The sequence below is a fragment of the Octodon degus genome, unplaced genomic scaffold (assembly GCF_000260255.1).
Source record: "Octodon degus isolate 3935 unplaced genomic scaffold, OctDeg1.0 scaffold00050, whole genome shotgun sequence".
Lineage (NCBI taxonomy): Eukaryota > Metazoa > Chordata > Mammalia > Rodentia > Octodontidae > Octodon > Octodon degus.
Window position 1 is genome coordinate 4,967,406 of NW_004524626.1, and position 13,667 is coordinate 4,981,072.

General features: G+C 48.1%; 1 protein-coding gene across 3 annotated transcripts in view; it reads left to right on the top strand.

Annotated features, from left to right (window-relative positions):
• The window catches only part of LOC101570260 (cytochrome P450 4F22), a 67,329-nt gene that overhangs the window by 51,326 nt on the left and 2,336 nt on the right, over nt 1-13,667 (top strand). For all 3 annotated transcript variants that reach the window (XM_004632897.2, XM_023717112.1, XM_023717111.1), the window contains exons 5-12: nt 5,648-5,701; nt 5,787-5,914; nt 6,040-6,164; nt 7,052-7,319; nt 9,091-9,157; nt 9,268-9,397; nt 12,028-12,161; nt 13,535-13,599. In XM_004632897.2, the coding sequence (XP_004632954.1) occupies nt 5,648-5,701; nt 5,787-5,914; nt 6,040-6,164; nt 7,052-7,319; nt 9,091-9,157; nt 9,268-9,397; nt 12,028-12,161; nt 13,535-13,599 (971 nt within the window). The remainder of the gene's footprint in view (nt 1-5,647; nt 5,702-5,786; nt 5,915-6,039; nt 6,165-7,051; nt 7,320-9,090; nt 9,158-9,267; nt 9,398-12,027; nt 12,162-13,534; nt 13,600-13,667) is intronic.

The following is a 13,667-nucleotide window of genomic DNA, read 5'->3' on the forward strand; positions in this document are numbered from 1 at the left end:
AACTCACTATGTAGCCCAGGCTGGCCTCTGATTTTCTTTGATTCTTCTGCCTCAGCCTCCCAAGTGCTGGGCTCACAGGTGTGTGCCAACATACCTGCTTTGCCCTTTGCTTTGCTTTGCTTTGCTTCCTTTCCCTTTGCTCCCTCCCTCCCTCCCTCCTTCCCTCCCATCCTCCCTTCCTTTGATGGCTGGAATTAGAACCCAGAACCTCCTGCATACTAGGCAAGCACTCTACCACTGAGTTGCACCCCCAGGCCTTATGATGGAATTGATGGGTTGCATGATTTGTACACAACTCATCAAATAATATATTTATTTATTTTGGTGATGAGGATAGGAACCAGGGCTTTGTGTGTTTAGCATGTACTCTACCACTGAGTTATATTTGCAGCCTTATTTCAGACTTTTTTTTGAGACTACACCTTGTTAAGTCACTAAGTTGCCCAGGCTGAGCTCAAACTTGATATCCTTCTGCCTCAGCCTCCCAGGATGCAAGGATAACTGGCGTGTGGCACAACACCCAGCTTCTATTTGGCCTTTTTTTTTTTTTTTTTTTTTTTCTACTGGGGATTGAATGGAATCAAACTTGGGGCCCTTGAGCTTTCCAGGCAACTGCTTATGCTGCTGAGCTATCTACCTGGCTCTCTATTGGAGTTTTCTAACGAATCTTCTACAACAGCTAAGCATTCACTTACCACTAATAGGCAACCTGGATATTCCTCTCACAACTTTCGGTGCCAATAAGAAATGATTATAATTACAGTAACAAAAGAGCCAACAGTGTCATGTATCCATTTATGGAAACATGGACTTAATGAGTATCTACCATGGGCCAGGAATATGTGCTTGCAAGTCTTATAGGGGCCATCACAAGAGGCAGGATTATTCTATTTCCCCTTTTTCTGGCAGATGAAGAACAGGTGCCCGGGGTGGTGGCTCACACCTGTAACCCCAGCCCTCGGGAGGCTGAGGCAGGAAGATGGTTTCAAGTTAGAGACCAGTCTCGGCTACAAAGAGCGCAAGGCCAGCCTGAGCTGCATAGTGAGACCCTGTCTCAAAAAGAAAAAGGAAAGTAGGGAGGTAACTCATCTAAGTTTGTATCACTATTTAGGGGTTGAACTGGGGATGGATGCCTGACCAAACTCTCAGCCATAGTGATATGCAACTCTGAGGGGAACAGAGGTGTAAGTGATGCACCATGTGGGGGCTTTTCTGGTACCATCTTTGATTGCGATGCTAGCCCCTTTCCCTGGAAGATAATGAAAAAAGAGGCAGCCTGGACACTCTGGAAACTCCTGTGAGTTTCCTGGAAGTAAGAATCAGTAGTAGGGTGGAGGAAGGAGAGATCTGAGGATGGGGGAAAAAAGCTTTGGCTGGGGAGAGGGCTCAGAGCCTACTTCCTGGAGGTTGCTTCAGTGAAGCTGAGCTTTTAAGGATGTGTAGGAGTTTGCCAGGTGGAAAGGTCCTATCAGTCCAAAGGTGCAGATGAGGGAAAGTATCAAGGGAATTACTGGCCTGGGTTGGCTGGAGTGGAGGAAATATGTGTGTGGAAGCAGGAAATGAGGCGGAGAGGTAAGTAGGTGCTAGACTGAAAAGCAACTGACTTTGTACGTTATCCTGGAAGTGATAGGGAGCCATGGGAGGTGTTGGAGCAGGGCGGCTCTTGATCGGATCTGTATCTCAGAAAGACTCCCGAAACTTGCTTGGAGTTCAAAGCCTAGAGACTAGAGGAATGACTATTCTCACCTTACTCTCTGGGTTTGCCCTTTCTAGAAGCCTCTTCTGATGTCCAGCAGTCCTTTCTCAAAACTCTGAGCAGCTGGCACACTTTCTCCCTCCTTGATGATTGTGTGGTGTGTCAGTGCTTCTTTTTCCCACCCCACCCCACCCAGGAGTTCCTCCAAGCAGGGTGTGGAATGGAGCTGTCTTTGGGTCTGAGCATCACTGAGCATGGGCTGGGCGCAGGAAGAAGGGCTGCCTTGAATGGGAGGATGTAGGATGGCTGACTGGGCAGGTGACTGGGCACATCATTGGCCAATTTCTGGGATGAATGTGGAGGCAGCTGGATCACATTCAGGCATCAGTGATATCATTCAGGTGTCAGATATGCCCCCATTGAGACCCGAAGCTATTCAGTGTATTGAGATCCATCTCCCCATCTACTCACCCATCCACCTATGCTTCCATACATCCTTCAATTAACCCATCTGTCCTTCCATCTATCCATCCATTGTTTATTTCATCTATTAGTCTTCCTTCCACCCACCCATTCATCCACTTATTCATCTAGCCTGCTATCCATCCACCCTTCCATTTATCATCTATTATTCCTTCCATCACCTACCTGTCCTTTCATTCACCTAGTCATTCATGCCTTCACCCATCCTCCCATTCATCATCCATCCATCCATCCATCCATCCATCCATCCATCCATCCATCCACCTATCTATCCATCTGTCTTAGTTACTCTTCTCTCGTTGCTGGGACATATACCCGACACTCAAAATGAAGGAAGGAAAGGTTTAGCTCACAGTTACTGGAGGTTTCAGTCCATACTCAGCTGGGTCCAACACAGAGCAGCACATAGCAGAGGGCAACCTTTCATGGTGGCGGCAAAGAGCAAGAGTGCAAGGGAGGGGTAGCAGCAGCTCAAGCAGCTGGCTTCTCTTCCCACCTTACATTGTAATGCAAATTGCCTGCCCCAGGGTAGGGGAAGTACTCACACCTATGGGTACTTCCCAGTATTTACCCACCTATGGGTAATCCCAGCAGTACTAAGACCCATAATCCCAGCCTTGGATCACACATAATCCCAGGGGATCATGAGTTAACACAAACTCTAGAAGTCCTCACCCCATGACTGCATGAGGCTTTGGGGGGACAACTAGACACAAACCATAACACCATCTATTAACTATCTAGTCTTCCTTCACTCCATTCAATCATTTGTTCACTCTTTTATTTACTTATCCTTTGATTGATCCATTTGTTCATCGAATGATAGTTTCTTTAGCACCAACAGTCAGTGATCCACATGACCTCTTCCAGCAAGAGGTTTGTACCTGGATGAATAGAGCTTACCATGGTGGACACAGGAGGAAACATAGCCTAAGTTGAGCCCAGAAGATGAGGGCAGAACTTTCAGGGTGGAGATGGCAGCTCATGTAAAACCTCAGAGCACAGGGGATGCGTGCGTGGTCTTTTGGAGGAGGTGAGAAAAGCCTTGTGCTGCTGCTCCTGTGCTGTTGCATGGGAAGGACTGGAGGACAAGGTGTCTGTATTGAGAAAGGTCAGGGGAAGGCAGATCAATCAAGGCCTCAAAAAATTGGCTGAGCCACTAGCCCTTAGGGATGATGGGTGGGTGAGCCCGAGGCACATGGTCAAGTGTGACAGTCAGATAAGATCCCCTGGGGCCTGGTTGACAGAGTGAGGCTGGAGGTGGGAAGGGCAGGAGTATAATCCAGGTGGCTTGTGTTGGCTCTGTTCCATATAGAAAAGCTAGCCTGTCTACAGGGTTGGAGGTATGCAAGGCCTGGGGCAAGAATGGAGTCACCCAGTGTGTACTGAAGGGTGGAAGGGGAGATGTGGGGGATCCAGGGAGGGCGAGGCTTCAGGGTTAGAGGGGCTGTACTCTTAAAGGCCAATGGGGAGCCACGGGGGATTCTGAGCAGTGGAAGCTCATTTCTGGGGCAGGAGAGGCAAGGAGGGGCCGGGAGGGGGGCCCACCTAGAGAGCACAAGTCATGAGACACTGTCTTGTATCTTTTTGAAAAGTATTAATTTTACTGGCACACTTTTGATATACATGATGATCACATTCATCATAGGGGATATTTGTGATATAGCTTGATTCTTCTTTTTGTTCTCATTCCCCTCCCCTCTCCAACTTCTCTTTCCCTCCTTATTTGCCCACTTCTTTCTTTTTTTCTTTTCTTTTTTTTTTTTTTTTTTTTTTGTACTGGAAATTGAATTCAGGACCTTGTATTTGCAAGGCAGATGCTTGTTCCACTGAACTATATCCCCCCATTTAGAAAAGCTTCATTTCCCTTTTTTCCTTCTATTCTCTCTTTTTTTCCTTTTTCCTTCCTCCTCTTCCCCCCTCCCCCCCTTGTACCTCTTCCCATTTGAGCATTTTCTTCCTGCTGCCCAATATGCATCCTCTGTTTTGCTCCTCACTTACCCTTTTGGTCCCTCATATAGCAGAGACAATGTGACATCTAAACACATGTGTTCGATTTGTTTCACTTAAAAGTATGGTCTTAAGTTTACCCCTTTGCCTAAACATGTCTTAAGTTTATCCTTTGTGCCAGGATAGTACTCTACTGTATGTAAAAACACATCTTCTTTATCAGGTTATCTGTTTTCATGATTTAGCTACAAATTGTGCTAATATAAACATGCCTGTGGGTATAGCACTGTGGTGTGATGCTTTTAACCCTTTTGAGAACATACCAAGAAGGGGAATAGCTGGGTCAAATGGAAGCCCTAGGTTTAGTTTTTTGATAAATCTCCATAATCAAGAGGATATCAGAAAATGGAATGATATCCCTTGATCTCAAATCGGTACAACTAATATCGCGAAATTGGCCATGGTACCAAAACTGTTATACAGATTTACTGCAATCCTGATCAAAATACCAACAGCATACCTCATAGAACTAGAGAAAACAGTCCTAAATTTCATTTGGAACCAAAGGTGACCTAGAATAGCAAAAGCAATTCTCAGCAACAAAGGCAAGGCAGGGGCCACCACAATCTCTGACTTGAAATTATACTAGAAGGTACAATGATTAAAAACAGTCTGGTACTGGCAAAAAATACAAAGCAAAGCAAATCAGCAGAGCCAAGAATTGGTGGAACAGAGCAGAAGATGAAGAAGCAACTCCAGACATCCTCAGCCCCCTTATCTTTGACAAAGGGGCCAAACACCTTCACAGGAAGAAAGACAGCCTTTCTAATAAATGGTGCCAGGAAAACTGGCTTTCCACAGGCTGAAGATTAACCCCAGACTCACAGCTTTCCATGTACTAGACTAAAATAAAAATGGATCAAGGATTTAAATATTGACAGAAACACTCAATCTGCTGGAAGATAGACTAGGTAGAACTCTTGAAGATGCAGGGATAAGCGAAGACTTTATGAACAAAACCCTGACTGCACAGAAAATATTACAGGGAATCAACTATGTTACATTAAAAAGCTTTTGCACAGCAGAAAACCAAACCAAATCAAACTAAAACTGAAACAAAAAGCCACTCACAGAATGAAGAGACAACCACAAAGTGGGAATTTTTTTGACCAGCGATTCCTCAAAGGACTAATATCTAGAATATACAAAGAACTCAAAAAAATCAGACCTCTCAAATTCAAAGCACCATTCCAAAAATGGGTATCTGAGGTGAGCAGGCACTTCTTGTAAGGAATACAAAGGCAAAGAAATATGTGAAAAATCACTCAACATCATTCTAGAGATGCGAATTAAAACAACACTGAGATTCCATCTGAGTACAGCAAGAATGGCTATCACCAAGAAGTCAGCCAATAACAGATGCTGGCAAGGATGTGGGGAAGAGGGACCCTTCTCCGTGCTGGTGGGAGTGCAGGTGGGTGCTGTCTTGCGTGTTCACAGCCTGCTTCTTCTCCACAGCTGCCATTGCCCCCAAGGATGAGTTTTTCTACAGCTTCCTGAAGCCTTGGCTGGGTGAGTGCCTGACGGGGAGTTGGGGCCTCCTTGGAGGGTTTCAGAGGAACTCCTGAGGTCCCTAGCTGTCTTCCTCCCTGTCCAGGGGACGGGCTTCTGCTCAGCAAAGGGGACAAGTGGAGCCGGCACCGGCGTCTGCTGACGCCTGCCTTCCACTTTGACATTCTGAAGCCGTACATGAAGATCTTCAACCAGTGCGCCAACATCATGCATGTGAGTGCCAGGGCCAGCTGTGGGAGGAGGGCATCCTGGGTGTGACCACAAGGCTCCAACAGCGGCCTGCCGAAATCTACTGCTCCGCATCCATTCGCCGCCTGCCTGGCTGTCCTCTCTTCCAGACTAAGTGGCGGCGGCACCTCGGAGAGAAGTCGGTGGCCTCCTTTGATATGTTTGAGCACATCAGCCTCATGACCCTGGACAGTCTTCAGAAATGCGTGTTCAGTTACAGCAGTGACTGCCAGGAGTGAGTGTGACTGTCCTGCGTAGGGAAACAGAGCCAGCTGCTGCCGGGCTGAGGGAGTGGGAAGGAGGAGAGAGGTGACTCCCAACTGTTGGGCAACTGCCTGGCTGTGGATACTCTGCCACCCACAAGCCACACAGGGCCCGAGGAGATGACATCACCTCCCTGCACCTCAGTTTCTTTATTCCAGAAAAGTGGGCATGCTAATTCATTTCCCGCTGTCACCAGGTGGCAATGAAATGAGTGACTGAGTCAGTGGCTTGGCTGGGAGTTGGTGCTCAGCAAATCCAACTTTCCCTCCTTCCTCTGAAGAAAGTGTAGCCTTTGGAAAGTGTCCTCATCGTGCTTTCTGACCCTCAGTTTCTATCTATCTATCTATCTATCTATCTATCTATCTATCTATCTATCTGTCTATTGAGACAAGGTCTTGCCATATAGCTCAGGCTGGTCTGGAAGGCACTATGCGGCCCAGGGTGGCTTCAAAATTGCAGAGATTCTCCTGCTTCAGCCTCCCAAGTTCTGGAATTATTAGTCATCATCACACACTGCTAAGAGAGGTTTATTTAACACTCAGTTTTGTGAGCAGAAATTGCACACAGCAAGGCCTCACCTCTGATCAGTTTTTGTAACGGTCTTCTGGGCTGTATCAAATGGTGGATGGTATCATGGGTTATGGTTATAGTTAGGAGTAGGGGCAGGGATAGGGTTGAGGTTAGGGCTAGGGCAGGGTTTGGAATAGGAGAGGGTTAGGGGGAGGGTTAGGTTTAAGGGATAGGGTTAGGGGTACAGAGCAGGACTAGAAGCTAGAAGAGCAGGAGAGGTTTGCTGGTGCTAAGCTGTGGTGCTGGGTGTTGGGATTGCCTTGTGCTCACAGCTCTTGTTCCTGGCAGGAAGATGAGCGATTACATATCAGCCATCATTGAGCTGAGTGGCCTGGTCGTTCGGCGCCAGTATCGCCTCCATCACTACCCGAATTTCATCTACTACCTCTCAGCTGATGGGCGGAGATTCCGCCGGGCATGTGACATTGTGCACCGTTTCACCACTGAGGTCATCCAGGAGCGGCGGCAGGCACTGAGCCAGCAGGGGGTGGAGAAGTGGCTGCAGGCCAAGCAGGGCAAGACCTTGGACTTCATTGATGTGCTGCTCCTGGCCAAGGTGAGGCTGAGCTGGGGAGGGGAGCTCTCCTGGGGTACCTCTCCAGGAATCATGCCAGCTGCGTGGGCTGATGACTGCTGAGACTCAGAGAGATGAGATGAGGACAGAGTTAGGATGCAGCATGGGAGGCTTAGCTCTGTGCTGTCCAAATGTGTTCAAGGCTGGTCTCAGGCATATAATCCTCCTGCTTCAGTCTTCTGAGTGAGTGCTCGGATGACAGACATCTACTGCCATGTCTGGGCTTTCCTTCCGCTTTGGGAAAGACTGAAGACAGCTGGCCCTCTCTCTGTATCTGTGGATTTTGTATTTCAGACTGAACCCAACTCAGGTTGAAAATATTTGAGGAAAGATTGTGTCTGGCCTGTGTTGTGGCACATTTCTGCAATTCCAGCTACTTGGGAGGCTTAGGCAGGACGAGTATATGTTCAAGGCCAGGCCTGGCAACTATATCAGACCCTGTCTCAAAAGTAAAATTAAAAAAGTAAAAATGGCTTATCATACAGCTCAGCTTTAAGCATTCACATAACATGCAGGACACCTCTTTTGTGGTGGTCTTGAATGCACTCTGGAGCCCAGGCTGGCCTTGAACTCCCAGTGATCCTCCTGCCTCCGCCTCCTGAGTGGTGGGATTACACGTGTATATCTGACTAAAATGTTTTAAGTAAATAAAATAGTGTAGTATTTGTGTAGAACTCCCAGCCCTTAAGGTTGAATTTTTTTTCTTGGTGGTATTCTCTAGTACTTAAGACCTTCACATCAAGCTACATCCCAACTGCTTTTCAAATTTTTTATTTTGAGATTCAGCCTTGCAAGTTGCTCATTTGCCCAGGCTAGGATAGAACTTGTATCCTCCTGCCTCAGCCTTCCAGAGTGCTGGGATGACAGGTGTGAGCCACCATACTTGGCCCCATGTGTAGTTTTTCTGAGCAGCATTTGGGTCTGGAGCTAGAGCCTTCTGGATTCCATCCTTGGCTCTGTCACGTAGTGGACACATGACCTTAATAGCAGTGGTCTTCTTCACGGCTCAGTTTGCTCCACTGTAGCACAGTAACCAGGAGACCTGCTGACAAAGTTGTTGCCAGGCCTGCAGCAGGACGCCTGGTGTGGGAGCTGCTCAGTGATAGGCTGTGTGTTGTACAATGTGTCGGTCAGCAGCTGGGTGTATTTGTGACGCTGGCCCCATAAACTTGCATTGCCTGGGCTCGGGGTGTGCCAAGTGGTAGAGTGCTTGCCTAGCACGCTTGAGGCCCTGGGTTCTACCCCAGCAGTGTAAAAAGATGACGTATCACCTAGTAATGTCATGGCCCTCTAAGTTTGTATAGGGACAAATGAGCTCACCCAATGCCACCCTTTGCAGAATGCACCTGCATCATTGAAGTATATGTAATGGTGTAGACACCCTTCTTCTCCCATCTTTCCTTTTCCTTTTCTCTTTCTATTTTTCTTCCTTTTTTCACATTTGTTGTGCTGAGGATTGAATCCAAGACCTCACACAGCTAGGCACATGTTCCACCACTGAGCTACATCCTCAGCCTTTTAAAACATTTTACTGTGGCCGGAGGTCTCACTATGCTGCCTAGGCTGACAACCTCCTGCCTCAGCCTCCTGAGTTGCCAGGATCGCATGTGTGCACCATCAAATTCAGCCTATCATTCTTATACAAGTTACACCCCCATCCCCAGACTACAGACAGTGCGCTTCTGACTAGGGGAGCCTGTATGCTGCAGAGGGTGGGATGAAAGCACTGGGTGTCCTCTACTGCCCCCTGCAGGATGAAGATGGAAAGGAACTGTCTGATGAGGACATCCGAGCTGAGGCGGATACCTTCATGTTTGAGGGTGAGGAGAGGGGGCTGGGTTGAGGGAGGACGGCTGCTCTCCTTGGGCACACCATAGACACTCATCTGGCCGAGAGGCGGCCTCCATTTGGACCCCTAATCTGCCTGCAGGTCATGACACAACATCCAGTGGGCTCTCTTGGGTGCTGTTCAACTTGGCGAAGTACCCAGAGTACCAGGAGAAGTGCCGGGAAGAGATCCAGGAAATCATGAAAGGCCGGGAGCTGGAGGACCTGGAGTGGTCAGTTTGAGGGCTCTGGGAGTGGTAGGAACAGGTTGAGGCCAGAACTTGGGGTGTGAATCTCCCCCACTTACTCACTGTATGACCTTGGACAAGTCTTTCTCTAGCTGTAATGAGGCAATGACCGTGCTGCCCGTGCCTACCTCAGATTACAGCAGTTCTCACCACATCTTAGTCAGCATTGTCATGATGCTGCACGACAAACATCCTCTACACTCAATGTTTTGCACGTATTTACTTCTTGCTCTTGTGGTTGCTAGGCCTGCTGGAATATAGTGTGGTTGCTTCCAAATTGGGTGGCATCCAGGTTTGTTCCTAATATCTCTGTACTCTCTTTGAGCCAGCAGCTACCCTAGGATATATTCTTCTCCATGCAGATTCTAGAAGTATAACTATCCTCCTAATCCAATTCCAGTAAAGATCACATTTTTAGGTATGGGGTTAGGGCTTCAATGTATTCTTATTTTACTTTAGTTTTAAGCTTTTCTTTTTCTCTTTTTAATGTATTTGGTTGTTACAGGATCTCACTACGCAGCTTTGACTCATAGTGACCCTCTTGTTTTCAGCCTCCCAGCGCTGGGACTAGAGGCTTATGGCACTATGCTTGGACTCTGTGGCTGGTTCAGCCTGCCCTGGGGTCGGAGCTGGCATGGCACATGGTGCCGGGGATCAAACTGTGGTCCCTGCACTTGCCTAAGTTTGCCTAAGCAGGTGCTTTAGTCTGCTGAGCCATCTCACCAGCCTGCAGAGACTCTTTTTCAGAAAAAAAAAAAAAACCTGTAAGCCAAGCACAGTGATGGACACTGTAATCCCAGCTGGAGGATCACCAGTTCAAGACCATCTTAGGCAACTTTGCAAGACTGCCATAAAGTTTTTAAAAATAAATAAGTAAAATTCAAAGCCAAATTCCTCATAAATCAAAACCTACTGCAGGACTAAAAACAGGTAGTATGGGTTGAACTGTATCCATCAGAGGGGGGAAAAAAGTATATTTTTAAAAAATATGGAGGGCCAGCCAGATAGCTCCGTGGACTAAGGTGCAAGCTTAGGCAGGTACAGGGACTGGGGTTTGATCCTCAGCATGCCATGCTGGCCCCGCCCCTGGGGCACACTGAGACAGAGATTGAGACTGGGCGTGGTGGCACACACCTGTAATCCCAGAACTTGGAAGGCTGAAAACAGGAAGATCACTATGAGTCTGAATCTCCATGCAGATTCTAGAAGTAACAAGCTTGGCAAAGCACAGGGACCGCGGTTCAATCCCCCAGCACCACATGCCAGCCAGCCCCGCCCCCTGGTGGGCTGAGCTGGGCACACACACACACACACACACACACACACACATAATGATACATTTTTTAAAAAAATTAAAAAAAAAAAAAAAGAGTCTCTGGAGTTCAGGTTGGCCTTGAACTCACCATGTATCTCAGGCTGGCCTCACACTTGCCTCAGCCTCCTCTGCATGGGGATCACAGGCATGCACTGCCGTGCTCAGTTCACAGGTTTTCAAATACTGAATTAGCTGTGTTTAATGTCTTGGACCAAGAATCCCAGATACTCAGAAGGGTGAGACAGAAGCAGTGCCGGGGCCCAGGCATTTAGTGCCAGCCTGGACAACATCATGAGACCCCAATCTCTTTAAGAAAAGGAAAAGTTGGGGCTGGCGAGATGGCTCAGTGGTCTAAAGCACCTACTTGGAACAAGCTTGGCAGAGCACAAGGACCACGGTTCAATCCCCCAGCACCACATGCCAGCCAGCCCCGCCCCCTGGTGGGCTGAGCTGGCCACACACACACACACACACACACACACTAAATAAATAAATAAATAAATGTTTAAAAAAATATTTAAGAAAAGGAAAAGTAATTGTGGCTTAGTGGTGTATACCTATAATCTCAGCACTTTGGAAGCTGAGGTGAGATTGCAAATTTGAGCTAGGCTGGGGCAACTTAAAGACATCTTGTCTCAAAAAATAAATAAATAAATAAAAAGGGCTAGGGAGGTAGCTCAGCACGAAGGCTCAATATCTAGTACATGAGGGTACTACACACTGGTAATCCCAGCATGCAGGAAACTGAGGCAGGAGGATCACTGGGAGTTCAAGGCCAGCATGGGTAAGACCCAGTCTCAAAAAAAAAAAAAAAAAAAAAAAAAAATCTAGCAAATGAAGAAGGGGGATGGGTAGTACTAGAAGGAGAAGAGGGGGAGAAGAAATGGGAGAGAGGGCAGTATAGGAAGGAAGAAAAAACCCTACTGAAACTGGCCTATCAAGCTAGTAAACTCCTGCTAGTTCCCAGCCCCCCTGGCTATCCTAGCACTTCCCCTGACCACTGCATGATCCCTCAGTTAAAGGCTCCTCACCTAGCCCCAGCCTTGCTATGGTGATGGGCCTCTGTTCTGGTTGGATGGTGGTCAGATATTTTGCATCCCAAGTGTTTGCAGTGCCTGTAAGGTACAACTGCAAAGACCAGACGTGCACAATCAATTCTGAAACCCTGTGCTGGTTTCCTGCCCAGCTGCAAGCTGCTGCTGCTGTGTGTGCGTGCATGCACACATGTGTGTGCGTATCTCTGTGTGTGGCTGTGTGCATGCAAGCACACTTCGGGCAGTCATGGTGCTGTTCTCCCCAGGGACGACCTGACCCAGTTGCCCTTCACCACTATGTGCATCAAGGAGAGCCTGCGCCAGTTCCCACCGGTCACCCTGGTCTCGCGCCGCTGCACTGAGGACATCAAGCTCCCAGATGGGCGCATCATCCCTAAAGGTGCTCAGTGTGTGTCCCCTGTGACCCATGGCATCCAGATGATGTGGCTGCTCCACTGTCTACGGGGCCTGGTCATGCCTGCTCTAGTTACAGTATCTTTGTACATGGGGTGCCTCCCTGCATGCATTTTGGACTTGGGGTGATGTGGGACCCTGGTTTTATGTAGTGACATGGAGGTAGGTGAGTCCAGGTGGAAAAGAAGGAATTAGTGTGCAGGATTCACCTGAGAGGACATGGATCAGACCAGGCCAGTCTCACTGAGTTGTCAACTGTTCTCTGAAGACCAAGCTTTTGGTGGTACTGGGACTTGAACCCAGGGCCTCACAAGTTCTATGGAAGGGCTATACCACTAAGCTACCTTCCTTGCCCTTTAAAATGTTTTTACTGTGAGACAAGGCCATCCTAAGTTGCTCAGGCTGGACCTGAATTTGTGGTCCTTCTACCTCAGCCTCCTGAGGAGCTGAGATTACATGTGGCATGCTGTGCCCAGATTTCACTGTTTGTGGTTATTTATTGTTTTTAGCAGTGCTGAGTTCTAGTGATTGAACCCAGCACCTTCTACAACCTAGGCAAGTGCTGTACCACTGAGCTACATCATCAGTCCGTGAGGCCTGTTTTAAGTAGTCCTGGGGTCCAGCAGGGCCTCATCTCCACATCCAGGCCTTGAAGGTCACCCAGACTGTGGGGGGAAGGTAGAGCATAGGCATTCCCAGCCATCTGAGGTCAGGAACGGACTAAAGGTAGAGAGAGGTTGCTGGGGATGGTGGCACATGCCTGTACTCCTAGCACTGGGGGAGGAGGACTCAGGAGGATCACTGGAAGTTTGAGGTTGGCCTGGGCTATGTAGAGAGACCCTGTCTTGTAAGAAAGAAAGAAAGAAAGAGAGTAAGAAAGAAAGAAAGAAAGAAAGAAAGAGAGACAGGGGCTGGAGAGGTCCAAATATAGATGGAAGACTCCCTTCCTTTGAGAAGAATGCCAGGAGGGCTTCTTGGAAGAAGGGGCATGGAAGGTCAGGCTTAGAGGTTGGAGATGAAAGATCAAAGGCATTTGTGCAGTGCCTCAGTGTGCAGACTGTAAAAGGCCTTGAACTCCAGTCCAAGGGCAGTAGGGAACCAAGGGAGGCATCTGAGCTGAGAATGAACAATGCCATATTTGTGGCTGAGAAAGAGCCTGGTGTGGCTCAAATGGCAGCCAGAGAGGTGCTGGGGCCTTTTAGGAGAAGGAATGAAAGTATATAGGGCAGCAGATTTTTTTCAGAAAACGATGGAGAGGAAGTGGGGGACGATGGCTCATGGGAATGCTCCAGTTCCAGGGAGAACTGGGGCGGGGGCTGTTTCTAGAAGAGACCTTGCTGATGCTACTTGTCTCTATAGGAATCATCTGCATGGTCAACATCTACGGGACGCATCACAACCCGACAGTGTGGCCTGACTCCAAGGTGAGCTCCTGCTGTGTCTTGGTCACTTTCTCATCTCTGGGACTCAATTACTGATACTTACAGCTTAA